Source organism: Protopterus annectens, chromosome 1.part2, assembly GCF_019279795.1.
Source record: "Protopterus annectens isolate FY-2018-M chromosome 1.part2, PAN1.0, whole genome shotgun sequence".
In the NCBI taxonomy this organism is placed as follows: domain Eukaryota; kingdom Metazoa; phylum Chordata; order Ceratodontiformes; family Protopteridae; genus Protopterus; species Protopterus annectens.
The window spans coordinates 957,132,314-957,149,512 of NC_056727.1; the positions used below are offsets into that span (position 1 = coordinate 957,132,314).

At 36.5% G+C, this 17,199-nt stretch overlaps 1 protein-coding gene across 2 annotated transcripts in view; it reads right to left on the minus strand.

The window, feature by feature from the left end:
- The window catches only part of LOC122792187 (polyadenylate-binding protein 4-like), a 1,135,653-nt gene that overhangs the window by 95,594 nt on the left and 1,022,860 nt on the right, over positions 1-17,199 (minus strand). The window contains exon 13 of one of the 2 annotated variants that reach the window (XM_044059911.1): positions 3,882-4,012. In XM_044059911.1, the coding sequence (XP_043915846.1) occupies positions 3,882-4,012 (131 nt within the window). Of the gene's footprint in view, positions 1-3,881; positions 4,013-17,199 lie in introns of those variants that run through there. The other variant, XM_044059912.1, reaches the window with a different exon arrangement.

A 17,199-nucleotide genomic window follows, 5' to 3' on the forward strand; every position in this document is an offset into this window, starting at 1 on the left:
CTGAAGGAACCGGATTCTTGACAACAGAAGCCTTAACACCTTTAGGCCCCTGACTAACAGTTTCTGGGTCTGCCCTAGGACTCTTAAAAGATACTTATGAGCTTCAGGCACCCTGTAATACCTATCCGGTTTAACAGGAGCAGGAGGCAAAGAATCAGGATTAAGAGAAGCCTCTGTAAAACATCTTCCACCACATCCAAAACAGGAGGTATAGCCAAAGGCCTATGCTGGGGTAACAACAAAAATTCCCTAAGCCTTTTCCTGGAATCAGAGAAGTCCTGACCTTCCCACTTAAAATGCTCCCTCATGGAATGAAGAGTTTCTGACACAGAAAAATCCTCAGGAGGAGAAGCAGAAGGAGTAGAATCATCCACATCAGAATCAGAATAAGGAGAGTACTCCTGCAAGTCTTCAGCAAGACTCTGAAACATCCAAGCCTGCTCAAAACACCCTAGCTCAGGCTCCACCCTAGGTCTCTTATCAGGAGGGGGCAAAGAACCCCTAATCAAAGTAATCAAATCTTCTGCCATTTTAAGCATATGCTTCTTGGGCAGAGTTCCTGAAGAACTAGGGGTGACACCAACTGAAGCTAAACCTGGCCTGCCTCTGGGAGAAGCCTTGGAAACAGAAGGAGAGGGCCTAACCACCCTAGGAAGGGAGGGGAGTATAGTAACCTGAGAAGCCCCTTCAGCCTGACCTGCCTCCTGAGAGGCCACATCCTGCAATAACAAAGTCTCTCCCTGGGATCCCAAAGAAACCTCCGGTGGAACCACCGCTCCACCGACACCTCTAAAGAACCGGCGTCCGCACGGACGGTTCTTCTAGCCTAGGCTTAACTGCTTTGTCCTTGCACTTCTTGAAGAAGCGGCCGGAGCATCCGACGGCATTTTATAATTGCACCGCTTCCCGAAGACTAACCTGGCACAATCTAACCTACTCTTTATAGTGCGCTTATTGAATCTAGCACAAGAGCGACACCCAACAACGTCGTGCTCAGGCCCTAAACAAGGAATACACAAAGTATGATAGTCTCTATGCGGTATCTGTTTCCCACAAGAAATACAATTATTCACTTTTTCTGACATCCGGTAAACCACTGAGGCAAGAAAAAACTAAAATATTCCCCAACGGAGTACTTAGCCAACTTTGACTCGGTCTGAAACTCCGAAATCGAAAAATTTCAGAACGCCAACCGGCACTTGCAATGCTGCTTCTGCATCGGACCATGCAGCAAAAAAGACTGAGGATATGACGTCGGTCATGCGCATTTGTACCCTGACGTCCTGATGTCAGTCAAATGCGCCTTGACCGACGTCAGCCTTATACTTTGATATTCGGGCCGACCGAGGACAGCGGACTACCCAAGTGTAAGGACTGCAGCAATGTGAGATGAAGAACATCAAGTTGAATTCAGTGATGCCTCATACTGAAACTTAACTGATGGTGGCACACAATGGGGACATTTGATTATCTTGCTGCAAAAAGAATTAGATGAATAGTATGTAGCACCAGTCCAGGAAAAACACCTGTTATTTCAGAAATGTTCTCTAACTACACTCAGTTCTGAACTCATATCTGGTGATCCAAGGAATAAAACCGCTTAGATAATCTGTGCCTCAGACCACTTTGTCTTTAGTGGAGACAATCAACTTCACAAGCTATGCTGCAGAAAAAAAAATGCTCTGCCTGGAAATCACTGGAATAGAAGAACTATTTCAAAGACAGAAAAGTCACAGTAACGTGGTAAATTACAAGTGGGTTTCCACTTGTGGGATTCTAAATGCATCTGAATAAGATACATGGCACAAAGACTACTGATGCTCTGTACAAAATGTTAACATATGTATCCCCCTAATAGACAGAGGATGAGACTGTTAGGTCTGCAGATGCTTTTTTGATTCAGACTTTTACAGTGGCATCTGTTCTGTGGGACATTACATCATCAACTTTGTTCTTGCTGTACAAGTTCTTCAGACAAATCTGCCTTTATGATGCTGTGTGTGCAATTTTGTAGCAGTTTAGACTGCGAACTGAGTGAATGTATCTCTGTGGTGCTGCCTTTACAGGTTGGATGTTTAAAGGTATAAAGTGCAGATGTCTTGCTCTGCCTTTTAACAGTGTACCAGACACACATGCTTATAAAGTTCCTTTGCTTGGCCTTTACCACTACAATAAATAAATATAAACATACATAATAACTATTTCTGAAAGAAGATGACCCATTGATTTCTAATAGCACTTTACAGCAATGCTCTTAGTTAATAAACATGATAAATTTGACTACAACTTTCAGGAGTGTGAAAAATTAATGTTACCACCAGACTCTAGATGAAGAGTAGTTTTGCTTGGTATGGGGTGGGGTTTATTACCGGACACTGTGAAGTATCAAATATAGTACTTCAGTTTTTTTTTCTAACTTTGAAAAAGAATTGTGCTGCTTCCCTTCCTTACACATTTGCCTCTAGCTATTTAATGTTAGATGTAGAGCTCTAACTGAAACAGCTACACTAGTACAAAGAACAGGAACAGCAACAACTAAGGGTTGTAAAAGAAGTTTCCAAATTTCTTGCCAGATGCATAGCTAGCTATTCTGACACCCAGTGCGCCAGCCTCCAATTTGGTGCACCACTTCCTTACTTAGAGAAATTAAATCCATTCCCCTATCTGGATCTGGTGCTCTTAAAGTAGAGAGAAAACGAGAGCCCTTTCTTTCAATCTACACTTCCTCAGAAATAAAAACAAACAAAAAAACTTGATCACAAATGCGATACTAGTAGACCAATCATTATCTGCTGATTGTACTCCCTAGTACATTGCGCACAGGGCAGCTGACCCTTTTGTCTCATCCTAGCAACACTGTTGTTCCTTGCTCTGGCTAGTTTTGCTCACAGTTATCAGAACTGTGACTGCTGCATAAACAGAAAAGTTAATTTAAGTGATCATCTTTCAGAGAAACTTGTAACAGCAGCATTTGTTGGCAATGTTCATCTGGGGCATTAGTACAAGTACAAAACTTTTGTTTTTATTCTAGAAAAAGAAAGACACTGTACATCCTCTCCCGATGAGTAAAACCAAGGAACTTAGAAATGACCAAAAAACTAGCAAATCACGACAGATTGACCATTCACTTCAGGCAGGAAAAACGATGAATAGATTGTATACTCCACTCTCTTTTACAGCTGTACTCATTCTATAGACTGTAGCTCAAGGCAATCTTTGTTCCTTTAAAAGACTGACTGCTGAAATGGACCAGGTCAAGTAGGGGGTACTGACATCCACACCTCTGCCTATGTGATTCAAATGATAAAATCTTGAAACAATGATTGCTATGAGTGATATCATGTCTGTCGACTAGACAATCGGTCTACTTTATTTAGGAGACTGACCTTCATATGATCAAGACCATATTAGTGACATTTTTGAAAAATCAAACTGTTAGTACTGAGACTGCGGTACAGTGGGGATCAGGGAAATTGTCCTTTTCCCCATAGTAATGCAATCTTGGAGTTGATATATAATTAGGAAGGGATGTGGGGACCCCCAGAAAAGACTGTTTCTGGTATTAGTTTTTCGAGTTTTCAAAAGTCATAATATGGTTGAGATTATATGAAGTTTGATGCTTTGAAAATTTGATCTTCTCAACTAGATCAAAGGCAACATGATTTGGTAAAACCATGACAGGCTACACTTTGCCAGCCATACAAGTAAGCTGCTTTAATTTACTGTGGTAATTCAGTCACTTTACAGAATCAAGCAAAATGCTTCCTTCCCATCTCATTGCAAAAGCCTTCCTTTACAGACCATGAGGAATTCTGAACTGCACAAGGAGGAATTTCACAAATTGCAGTAATAGGAATAAACAATACAGAAATAAATCATACCTTTGATCTGAGGGATTCTGGTGACTCCAACATATGCAGCAGCTCAGAGTTGTCAATTTCTAAGAGCATTCCTGTTATTTTACCTGCCAGTGTGGGATGCATTGCTTGGATCAATGGGAACAATCGTTCACCTAAGTGAATGAAAAAATTAATCTGTAGACATCCATTTGCTTGGGAAGAAAAATTAGCCATCAAAAGCAGCAATTCCACTAAGGACATCTGTCATCGAAACAATATGGCAATGTGAAGAGGCACACTGAACTGTATTACAAAACTACATTTCATGGTACAGTTACTCTGGTTAGACCATTGTATTATACTGTACTGATAAAGTATCGCATACGCAATTCAAAATGAACAATGGACTTAACTGGACATAGTTCTCACCTGCTGAACTATAAGCCATGAAATCTCAACATAACCAATTTCTAAGATGACACCTCTTTTGATCACCAACTCCCCATGTTCCTAATTTAAGGAGGACCAGGGTTCCCAGTTTGACTCCTACACAAACCTGGAGAAAGTACAGATGAGTGAAACACTCACCATAACTGTCGATGACGGAATTACTAATCTTTTACAGTCATTTATCTTTGGGTTATAACCCCTTCCTCTTAAGGGGTGGCCCTATGGCTCTGATTTTTGCCTAACACTGGATCATGCCCTTAACTTGCTGGCAAATTCATTATTGTAGCTTGACAGAGGAGGACAGCTCAAGCCTTAAGGAAACTACTAAACAGATCTCAGAGCTACTGGTCCAGAAAAAAAAGAGCAGTAACTCCAAAAAATGGTATATAGATCCTGAACCTTTACCAAAATAACACTGGTAGATGTACTGAGGAACTTGGAAGAGCGAATAAAGTTGTCAGCTGCCTGTATAGTTTTTACTCATTTTGTAGGTCAGTGTCTACCACTAATTCCAAGAAGCAGCAATACAGAGATAAAATGCCTCATGCAGGAGATTATAGCTGGCAAGCATGATGACCAGAACAAGCCTTGCAAATCTACCTTAATGCAAATGCACAGTACCAGTCAGCCCACTCAGTAAACGTAAAAGTCATTCTTTTTAATTCTTCACACCAAAGTATTTTAACTACACTACGACTTTCACAGATGATGTCCATTCAAGTCAAACATTCACCAGGGCTAACATATAACAAGGAACAAAAATGAAGGGTGTGTAGGAAGGTCATATTACGAAGTTATAAAGTGATTCAGTTACCTTGTATTAACAGGAAGAATCCTGCACAACTGTACTACAATATCTCATCCCTTTACTCCTTCACTGTCATTATTTACCTTTGGGTAGCAAGCTATGAATCCCAAAGGCCAGCTGAAGGCTCCAACCAACACCCTTGGAATATTACCACAGCAACGACTCCTAATGTCTTGGAAAATAAATCTAGCTTTTACTGTTTGTTTAAATATGTGCAATGAGGGTTTTGCCACTGCCTCACAAATCTGCCACAGACATGCCTAATGATTGTCAAAGGTACAACAAAGCAATGTGGAATGTGCACTGGTAAGCCCTTGGAGTTGCCTAACCAAGTCACTACAAATGTATTACAAGAAAAGATCTAATTCAAAATGGTATTCCTGAAGAAAACAACAATGTATTATGAACAAATGGGACAAATTCTATAACATGCAAAAATCTTTAGTCCCAGTAATGCATACAAAAAAGATGTCTGCTAGGATCCATGAGAGGCAGCACTCACCATGGACTAAGAATAAGCAAACCAGGACAAAAGTGGATTCTCTTTATTCAAACCAATAAAGAACAAGACATCAGGCATTAACAATGAATTATGTAGAAATCTCTTCTACAGGGCAGAAAGAACCATCTTCAGCTGAGAAATTTTAAGGAAAAAAGATCTAATGGATGTTCAGTCATTCTTTCCAAAACCGCAGTACTTTTATGAGGGATGAGGTGAAGAATTCCTTCAAGAAATATTCTGAACCCAAGGTGCAAAGCATAAGGGATTCCAAAGAATAAAGTACAGTTGTGTAAGAATTTATCTTAATGGTAGCTGTGCTACTGATCACTTTTGCAATATCTTTACAAGTGGGTTATTCTGAGAAGGAAATTCATTGACATCCCGCCAGCATACCAAAGCCTGGGCCCTTACATGTGCTATATGTTTGATGTATGACCTAAGCAGAAAGGTGTGAAGTAAACAAGGCATGCACAAACATGAAATACCTCAGAACTTACTTGTCTCAGACAAACAGATGGACAGTACATTGTTACTATACATATGTGCATATCCATCAAGAAAAGGGAAGAAGGGAGTCCACCTTGGCTAGAGAAAATAGCAATACCAAAAAATAAATAAAAGTGTGTGTGTGTGTGTGGGGGGTGTGGATAGAATACTCCAACAGTGATCTGTAGGACATGTACTGTTAAGTTTTTACACAACTGTACTATGTCCTTACAAGTGGTAGCGTAATAAAAGTCCTGAAGGGGAGATAGAAGGAAAGTTCAAATGACCCTGGATAATGGTCTTGCCAAAACCTGTTTTGACCCTACAAAACACATCTAGTTTATGATGCTTAATAAAATTATGAGCAGAGAACCAAGTTGCTGCTTCTGGAAGAATATGTTTAGGATCTGGGACCTTGAAAACACTCCAGACAAGACTACAGGCATATTAGAATGAGTTCTAACAGAGTAAGAAAGCCATTTCCAATGATAAGAACAGAAAAAAATGACCTTAGAAATCCAGAAGAAACTGTTTACTTAGATACTGGCTAACCCAGCTCTTATCTTGGAAGGAAACAAATAGATGCTCAGATTACCTAACATCTTTTGTCTTGTCTAGGTAGTAACTGAGCTGCCTACGTACATCTAAAAACTGAAGAATCCTCTCTCCTCTATTTTGTGCAGAGGTAATTAAGCAAGATTAATAGATCAATTCATGGACAGTTCAATAACCACCTTGGACATGAAGGAAGGGTTGGTTCTAACAAAAACCTCATCTTTATGAAAGGCCAAGAAAAGAGGAACTTCCATAAGAGCTTGCAGTTCAGAAAGTCTCTTTGCAGAAGTCAGAGCCACTAACAGTTTTCCAAGTACAACATTTTAAGAAAGAACTGCAAGGCTCAACAGGTGGTAGGGTCAACTTTTCCATAACATAGCTTAGGTCCCAAGAAGAAAAACTGGGTTTCTTGGAGGCCTAATGTGAAGGACACCTTTCAAAAACTACTTGACCTGAAATGTAGAGGAAAGGGGTAGACCTAATGCCAGACGAGCAGAAATGGCTGACAACACATGACAGATGAATATACCAGTCCCAAATTGAGCGACAAACACAAATAGGAATACCTGCTATAAAGTAGTCCTGGTTCTTCTTGCACTACAAAGAAAATCTTTTCCATTTAGCTACATTTCAAAGTACACCTATGAACATATAAGATTTTCTGGTAACAGGTTTTCTAGCCTCCTGTAAAACCTGGAGTATGTCCTCAGAAAAACAGTACCTAAAAGGAACCAACTGTAGGGTGTGGAAATAAGAGAGACCCATACTGTGTAAGCAAGTCCATCCTATGGGGTAACATGTGATGACTGCCCCTGGTCAAGTGAAAAAAGAAGGGGAAACAGATGCTGCATGGGCCAAAAGGGAGTCACCAGCAAGATTTTGGGTTTGTCAGACAAATTTTTTTTGAAGTACTTTTGGCAGAAGAAAAAGGGGAAATTTAAAGAGGAATTTCCCTTTCCATGATAAGGACAAGGCATCCATCTTCCATGCCAGTAGCTTTGATCCCTGTAACAAAACCTGCTCAGCTGTCTATCTGAAGAGTATCCCCACTGATGAACAATGTCCATGAAAACCTCCTTTCATCCATTCCTGAGGTTCTGCCCTGGATCTGATTAAGGAGTCTACCACTCTGATCCTATCCGAGGGAATACAGACTGCCTGAGGAAAAAGATTGTGTTGGAATGCAATTTCCCATGCTATCAAGGTTGTGTGAAGTGGTAAGACTTGCTTGTGAAGTGTTATTTTTTTAAAACTCTGAGGGGACAATTAAAACCAGAGATAATGTAAGGGACTGAAGAGCTAAAATTCAAAACTTTCATCTCCTTGACATGTGTTTGCGCTCACTTCTCTGACAGACCAACCCTCCCAAACTGTGATATTGTTGGAAAAGGGACTCCCAAGCCAGGTCTGAAGCATCTGTATATATAACTCCTGAGCTGACGTGGAGCCAAAAATGAAGCCCTGGATTGTGGGAGATCTGGTTGATCTACCAAAGAAACTCTTTCCAGATGCAAGGCAAGAGAGGACTCAAAGTCTAAAATATGGCAATGTTGAAGCCAAATAGACTTGAGGTACCACTGCAGCTTCCTCTTGTGGAGTGTTATCAAATGGAATCATAGGAAAAGTGGATGCCATGAACCCAGGCCTCCCAAAACATCTCTTGCTGAGGTCATTTGCAAAGGAAGAAGGCTCCAAAAGTTGCCTGTCAGAAAGAGAACCTTGTCCATAGGCAGAAAGGCGGTCATACAGTGTTTACCCTGCAGCACAAGAAAATGTGGTCTTGAGAGGGAGTAATGACAGACTTATTTAGGTTTAGAGTGAATCCTAGAATACAAAGGAGTCACATAGTGAACTCCAGGTCCTTCTAAAGCTTGTTCAGAGAAGGAGCCTGAAGTTAAAGGCTATCTAGATAAGAGAATATATGAATGCCATGAACTCTGCAAAAGGTTATGACAGGTGCTAGACTCGTCAAACAACCTATGGCTGTACAAAGACCAAAGGGTCAAAGTAGAGAACTGAAAGTGAGAGGAAGACGCAGAGAACGTCAAAAACTTCCTCAAAAGGATAAATAGGAATGTGGAGATAAACATCCTTCAAATCCAGGGAGATGAGAAAAAGCCTGCGGGAGTAGCATAGGAAAAGTCAGGATCTTGAAGTCAGAACCAGGAGAAAGGTTTTGATGAAAGAAAGATCTAGAATAGGTCTCCATGTTCCCTGTTTCCTGGAGACAAGAAACATTTTGGACTTGAGCCCTCATGGCATACTGGGAGGGAGGAACCACCTGAATAGTGCTCTGAATCCCAAGATCCTGAAGTCATGGAAGAAGCTATGACAACTAGTTTAGTGGAGGAATGCCTGCAAGGGGAAGGGGGATAGACTTCAAAGACATCTTGTACTCCCTTTTGTATGACAGAAAGGACCCACTTCTCTGTGGTGATTTCTTGCCAAACTAGAAAGGACAGAGACTGTGTTTGAGATAGTGGAATCTCACCAAGCAGACGGAAAGGGGGGAGGAGATGTAATGAACAAAGCTCGACAGGAAAGGAAGATTTTTGACACTTAGGATACTGTCCCGATTTATCATGAAACCTAGCTTTAGCCCTTTTGCGGTTGCTTTTGTTTTCTTCTAACAAAAGGACCTGCTTTTGAAGGATAAAGTACTTAGGGACAGGGGGAAAGGAAAATCTGTTTTAAAACTTGCATTACTTTACCCTTGTCCTACAAAGTTTTAAATAGTTCTCCTGTAGCAGAAACATACAGATTTTGCCTGTTCAGAAGGGACCCTATTAATTTTGCTTTGACAGCCTCAGGAAGAGACACCTGAGTGTGTCCTCGTCCTGATGAGACATTAAACCAAGGCCCCATCTTCCTGAATTGGTGGTAGCTCAGGTGAATGTAAAAGATCCCATGGCACCTACTGAAAACAGCAGGTGTCCTTTAGTCAAAAATATTTACACATTTATAATTTTTCATTACCTTGCTTTACTACTGTACATTCATAATTATCTTAATATACCAAGTTTTCATACTCATTAGACCTCCACTCCTTTTTCCATAACCATCATCTGATTTTACTCAATAATGTTGCTAAAATTCATGTTCCATTAAATAATTTCATTTAAACTTTCATAAGACTTTGTAGCTGTTCTTTTAACACATTTACTTCTATTCTTATAATATTCATATCATCTAACACTACCCATTTTTATATCTTAAAAAAATGTCTTTATACAACTTTTTTCCCATAATGTTGCTACTCTTTTACATTTCCAAAAAATGTGCTCAGTAGTTTTCGCTTCCCACAATTTAAACATATTCAATCACTTCTCTCTTTATGTGGCATGTTTACTTTTATCTGTAATTTACCTATTAACAGTCTCCACAAAATATCTTGACATTCTAGTCTCTTATTACCCCATTTATTTTTGCACCTTTATTTTTTACTTCTGCTAGATTTTCCCATTAACATATAATGTACCATTATATTTGTATACCATACTTTTCTCTCCCATTTCAATTTTTTTCCACATTAATATTTTTCTTGATAACATTTCATCTCAATTTATACATTCTTTTTTCTTTTACTCATTTTTACCATTCCCAAGAAATGATCATGCTTGGATTTAAACCTTTTCACAACTAACCTTTATTTTTTAATTTATCCATTTTAACATTTCATATAAATTCAGAGAAGCAGTATACACCACTGTGTTAATTAACCCTAAACCTCCTGCTTCTATTTAAATACAAAATTCATCTTTTTACTGGATTCAATCTAGAACCTCATATAAAATGAGAAAAAAATATTTATCTGCAATAATTCTTTCAAATATTGTTGCCAACATAAATACACTTGCTAAATATACTTTTCTATTAATACTGCATTTATTAAATATATGTTTTCTAAATAACCTATATGTTTTCCTGTAAGAACAAATTTGATTTAATTCTTCTATTATTTTTCCCACTTAATTCTGCTTAAATACTTACTCCAAAATATACCTGACAGAGATTTCATTCATTATAAATTCCTTCCACCTTAACCCCCACATCTAATCCTTTATTTTTCTCTGTTTCAAGTTCATTCCTATTGCTTCTAATCACTCGTTTTTATAAAATATGACTTCTTTTATTCAAGTCATATTCTTTGCAATTACTACATCATAAGTTAACAAAACTGGACTTCTTAATCCTTCAGGCATTACTCAGCCTCCTTCATTTTACAGTTCATTTCTCTTACAATCACATTCATAACTAAAGCAAAAAATATACAACTCATCGGATATTCCTGTTGTATACCCCTCCTCATATGCATTTCTTTACTTAACGAACCATTTAGTAAATTTTTTTTTACTTTACTATGATACGTTGGACATACAGAATTTCCAAATTTTCTCACTTAAATTGTTTTCATTCATTACCACTCATAAAAGTTCATGTCCTATTGTATCAAATGCCTTATCAAGATCCCCTATCACAAGTATAGCTTCTTCTATTTATGTCATCCACAATTTATCTCGCTATTAATAATTCTTGACATCCCCTCTCCTTTATACTATATATACTGCTCTCCATAACACTTTCCATCTTAATTTCAAAGCTCTTCTGCATATTTTTCAGGAAGATCTTATTCATTATTAGTTAGTACTACTGATATTCATTTTTTTTAACCAACTTCCAAATAAATGTAAGCATTTGGCTACATAATTTTTATACATGAAAACTTAATTTAGCCATTTGTTTAAAACCTTTAAAAATATTTATGCAGCTAAATCTATATTTACCTGCTGTAATACTTTTTCTAACTTATGCATACAAATCTTATTTTCAAATTCATTATCTTGCTCTGAAAACTTTACTTCTCATTTTATTTTTATTTTTTTATTTTTTCTTTAAACGTTTCTTGTACATACTCAACTATAATATTCATAAATTCTTCCTGGGTTCTATCTAGCTCTCCTTTTGCATTTATATCTCCCATTAAACTATTTACACTAATGTACTTAATTATGCAGATACCACTTGTCCTTGAAAGAAACATTTTTGCTTAAAGAAGAACTCCTTATTCCTTTAATTTTTTCTATATAATTTTTCTTTAAAATATCCTCTATTATTTTCTAAATCTTCTAATGTATCTTTATATACTCTTGTATATTTTTCGTTTTCTACTTTTTTCACATTGTACTGCCACTGTAAAACATTTTTTTTATATTTTACCTTAAAAATCATCCACCATTCAGACCTTTTTATTATAAAAATGCTCTCACAGTAATGTGATTTTCCATAACTAGTATTAACACCTTTCCTTCTTTATCCCATGTTTTCTCATTTAGCCTTTTTATTCATTTGCCTATTTTTATACATTCCTTGCTTTCCTTTATCCATACTGCAGATGATCAGAAAATCCTGTTTCAATTTTCCCTTCTCGTATAACTAGTCATTCTGATACTATAAAGCAATTATTTCTGTTCTATAATTACCCCTTCTATAAGTCTGTGAATATTTATCCCAAATAATTAATTTACCATATCTCAATTTCTGACATTTTCCTTACATCATTTCTGTTCTTTTTACACTTGCCTCTTAAATCAAAATTAAAATCTCCTGTCAATATCAAAAATCTGGCAAAATAATCTTTCCCTTTCTTTAAAAGTAACATAAGTATATAATTCTATATACATGCTCTTTTTACCTTAAATCCACAACAGTTAATCTTCCCATTCTTATTAATGTTACATCTAATGTTTTCACTGAATTTCTACAGCATATTTTATATCAGAACACTGATCATTTTGCAAATTCCACATTATCACCCACCCGTGACTTTTTAGTTTGTAAACATTTATCACAAGTTAAAAAAATTGTATCTTCTAATATAATTACATCTACTGCACCATTCCAAAACGCCTATCCTTCTCACTATGTTCTTAATACTATTCACATTTCCAGAAAGCACTCAAATTACTGCTTTGCCTTTTCCTTAACTTTCTAGAAATTATATTTTTCATCTATTTCCTTTCTTTCATACTTATCCCTTTACATTTTCATTTTCTTTTACTCTTTTACCTATAGAATTCTTTTTTCCCCTTTAACAACTTCACAGTTCATATCTTCCTCACTTATTCAAAACCTCTTATTTCCATATTATTTCTGTCTTCCACTTCTACCACTTCCTCTCCTTTTTCATCTTCTTCTTCATGTCCTTATCATCAGTTTCAGTTTTAAAATTCATCTATAAATGCCCAATTTTGTTACACTTGTAACATTTCAGTTCATATTTTCTTGCATCATAACCCAGTTCTTCACAAATAGAACATATCTTTTTATCATAGTTATTTTATCAAATGTCCTTTTCCATAAAAACAAATCTTTTGGGTTGTCTCCAGTATTTTACCACGCCCTTACTTCCTTCAACATTTATCATACTTGGAATGTGTATCATTTTGTCCTTTTCTATCTTTAACACAATATTGCAATATCATCCACCAGTCCATAAACCTGTTGTATCGTAAACCTTTACAAAAGCATTTTAAATTTCCTTTCAAAGTCTCTCTACTTCTATTTGAAAATGCACATGAATCTTCTCTTTTGTTTCCCTGTTAAATGCTTATATTACATATAAGTTCCAAGGATTACAGCTGCTCTTTTCATATTTCATAAGAAAATCTTCCATTGCAACAATCTCAAAATGTCATAGAATGTCTCTTTGTTAAGAATAAATGCCCTTTGCCTCTTCAGCTTTTACACCCAAAGGAACCATTAATTTGTCCCAAACTTCATACCCATCCAGTTCTTTTGCTTCTTTAGTCTGAATCCTCACCACATACTTCTGCTTTTCATTATCTTCTACCCTTTTTCCTTTTCTGTTACTGTTCTTGTGCCCTCTCAAGTTTTCAGCATTTTTTTTCTATTCCACTATCACCCTTCAAAATCGAGTCTGCTGCTACTTCTTGATTTTTTCCATAATGTCTCCCCACGGGAACACTTTATAATTTTGAAATACTGAAATGTCGAATTTCAGTATCTGGAGTCTATAAAGCCGAATGTTGAAAATAGCGAAAGTTCAAATCGTGAATTCGAATATCTCGAATTCGTGGTTATGGACTTACGCTACGTTGTTTCCGGATTTGTGTGCTGATGGTGCGCCGTGCCGTGTGTGGATCTAGGTGTTACGTCAAGTAAGTGAGTGTTTTGTAAGGGTTTTGAGTGGGAGGTAGAGTGTATGTGAGGGACTGGAGAACATGCGTGTGTGAGTGCTTTTGTTACTTGTATGTGCGATCTCGGAGTTAGTATATATATATATATATATATATATATATATATATATACTCTATATGTGTGTGTGTGTATATGAGTTGTGTATGTGTGTAGTTTTGTGTTTTAAATTGTGATGAGGGTGTTTTGGTGTAGGTGTGGTGTGTGCAGTTTGGGTTTTTGAATTTTGCGGTTTTGGGCTTGGTGGATTTGGTTTCATGGTCTTGAGATACTGAAATTCAATGTTTCAGTATTTCGAGATTATATAGTGTACCCCTCCTCACACACGTCTCCTTTATTCTCTATCTCTCTCTGTAATATCTGCTTCAATACATCATCTCGCAACCCTCCCAACTGGAAGGCTGTAATAATACAAGACTCACTTGCCGATTTTTCATTCCCAGTTTCAGCAACCAAGTTTTTTTTTTAAACAAGAAACATCTTTATTAAATTATCATGTATGACATAGGCCATGTTACTTTTACATAAATGACAAACAATAGTGACAAAATCTCATTTGCAATCATTATACATTTTTGATGGAAAACAACTTCTGTATCCTTCACAATCTTGCTAATATTCTCCACAGCACTGGCATTCAACTTTGTGCCTTCTGCCATCTTCTCATCGTGCACCATCCTCCCAGCTGTCACTGAGCTAGGAATGGGATGTGTGCATTCTTAACAGACTAAGGATTCTTTATTAAAAGCCATATCATATTTACTTTACATTATATCCAAACTATTTACAAATATTTACATGTTCTACATTCATAATCTCATTTCTATTTAGACATTTGTATACATTCATTTTAAATTCACTTTCCTAATTTCTACCATACTCTCTTTCCTTAAGCAAAATCATATTTTCTTCAGTATTTCAATCAATATCCTTTTCCATTGAATTTTCTCATTTAATCTCTCATTCTAAATGATCCATAATATATTAAACAATTTCCTATCTGTAGTCTTAACACTTTCTTTTATCACCACAATATCCATATTCTATCTTTTATCACCATAATATCCATATTCTATCATATCCATATTTATATCCTTTTTAATTAAAACCTGTTATAATCTCATTTTCACATAGTTTTACTATTTTACAGTTCAAAAAATGTTCTGTAGTTTCAATTCCACCATAACTACAAACTCTTTTATATTGCATATTCACCTTTAGTGGCAATTTTCTTATTGTTAGCCTCTACAGAAAATTTGTATATTCAGAATATTTTGTATACATCTCTAGCCTTGCTTTTATGGCTTTTTTTCTTTCTCTAAATATTTCCATGGATATAAACAATAATAACTACATGCTACACTTAAAAAAAAACAAAACAATAGCATTCACAAAGAAGAAAGGAACAAGACCAGGAGTAAAATCACAACCCATTTAATGAAACCAAGACAACACACAATGAACGCTTTCATCCATTTAAAGGGGTGGTGATTGTGTGATGATGTTTCCGTTCTTTTTGGAGTTTCTGAAGAAGTTGGTATACATTATAACTGATGAAAAGCTTGTGAGAAGCTTAATTCAATAAAACGTATTTCTTTCACTTGGCGTCTGGAGATTTACTTTGCAGTTCCTGAGGTTCGGAGGAGTGTTGTCCATCTCTTCTTTTATAAGTGTGTCCACATTTTTTGTTTCTCTAATGGACTTCAATAATACTTAGTCATTATATTTGCATACCATTCTTTTTTACTCTTTTCTATATTACTTATACTTATTTTCCAAAACAAAATTTTGTTTTGATATTCTTTCCTCAAATACCCATTTCCTCTCTTTAGATTTACCTTACCACAAATTTCTTTGTACTTTTATTTCATTATTACACCTAACAGTACTTTTTTTAATTTCCTTTAGCCATGTCAACACTTTTATAAATTCAATGATGCTGCATAAACAACAGGATTAATCAAACCTAATCCTCCCCCTGTTTCTTAACATATACCAGTCTTTTAACCAGATTCAATCTGGATCCCCATATAAATGCAAACACCACTGACAATAATTCTCTCACATTTTGCAGGAACCATAAACCCTTTGGCTAAATATGCTATTTTACCTAATAAGACAGACTTAATCAAGCACACTTTTTTCCTATATGTCAATTTATATGTTCTCCAAAACAAGTATATATTTCTTAATTTTGTACCACATTTTACCATTGTATGAAAGTATACTGATCACTACCAAATTTTATAACTAAAATCTCAATTTCTTCTCTATTAAATGGAATCCCTCCTATTTTTCCTATTAATCCTAAACCTTTACTTTTATCCTTATTTATATATAGACCAATAACTTAACTCTTGGTTAAGTTTCTTAAAAGCGGTTTCCATTCACTCTATTTTTAGTTATTAAAACTGTATCATCTGCATAAGAAATCATCACTGGTACTTGCATTCCTTCTGTTGTTCTGCAGTCTGCTATTTACTTCACTCAACTGCGTTCCTAATTAAAGCAAATAAAATACTACTTGCTAGACAACCCTGTCTTATACAACTTCTATTTTTTCACTTAACCAGCTATTTTTGCACTTAACCAGCCATTTTACTACGAATTTAAGTTTATTTTCATATAGTGAAGAAAACATTTTTATTTACTTATATTATACTCAATCTTCCATAAAGTTTCAAGTTGTATCCTATCAAACTGCTTTACTCAAATCACCTGTCATGTGTAATTTAGTTCTGAATTTCTATTATTTCATCTACCAGTTCCCTAATCATCAAAAGTCTTTGGATCCCTTAAGAATTTTTAACAATCAAAAACAGAAGCTGCTGTCAAAAAAGGAATAATTAGTAGAGCATATAAAGTACTGCATGATAAAGTACAGTTTTGTACCTACCATAAATGTAGATGTTCGAAGATCCACATTGCTGCAGTCATAACCTGTGGGTAGTCCGCTGTCCTCGGTCGGCCCGAATACCAAAGTATTAGGCTGGCGTCGGTCATGGGCGCTCAGATCTGACGTCAGTGCGTCATGGTATTAAAGTGCATGACCGACGTCATATCCTCAGTCTTTTCTTGCCCCAGATGTCAGAAGGCCCTAAAAAGAAAGGCCACAGCCAAAAATAGAAAAACCTCCAAAACCCATGCACAAACAACATCTACAACCCCAACCATACAACCACTCCAAACTATAGAGGGGAAGGAGGGAGGGTAAATTGGACTGCAGCAATGTGGATCTTCGAACATCTACATTTATGGTAGGTACAAAACTGTACTATGTTCTTCATCTCACATTGCTGCAGTCATAACCTGTGGGTAGAATCCCAAAGCAAGTGTAAGGGGAG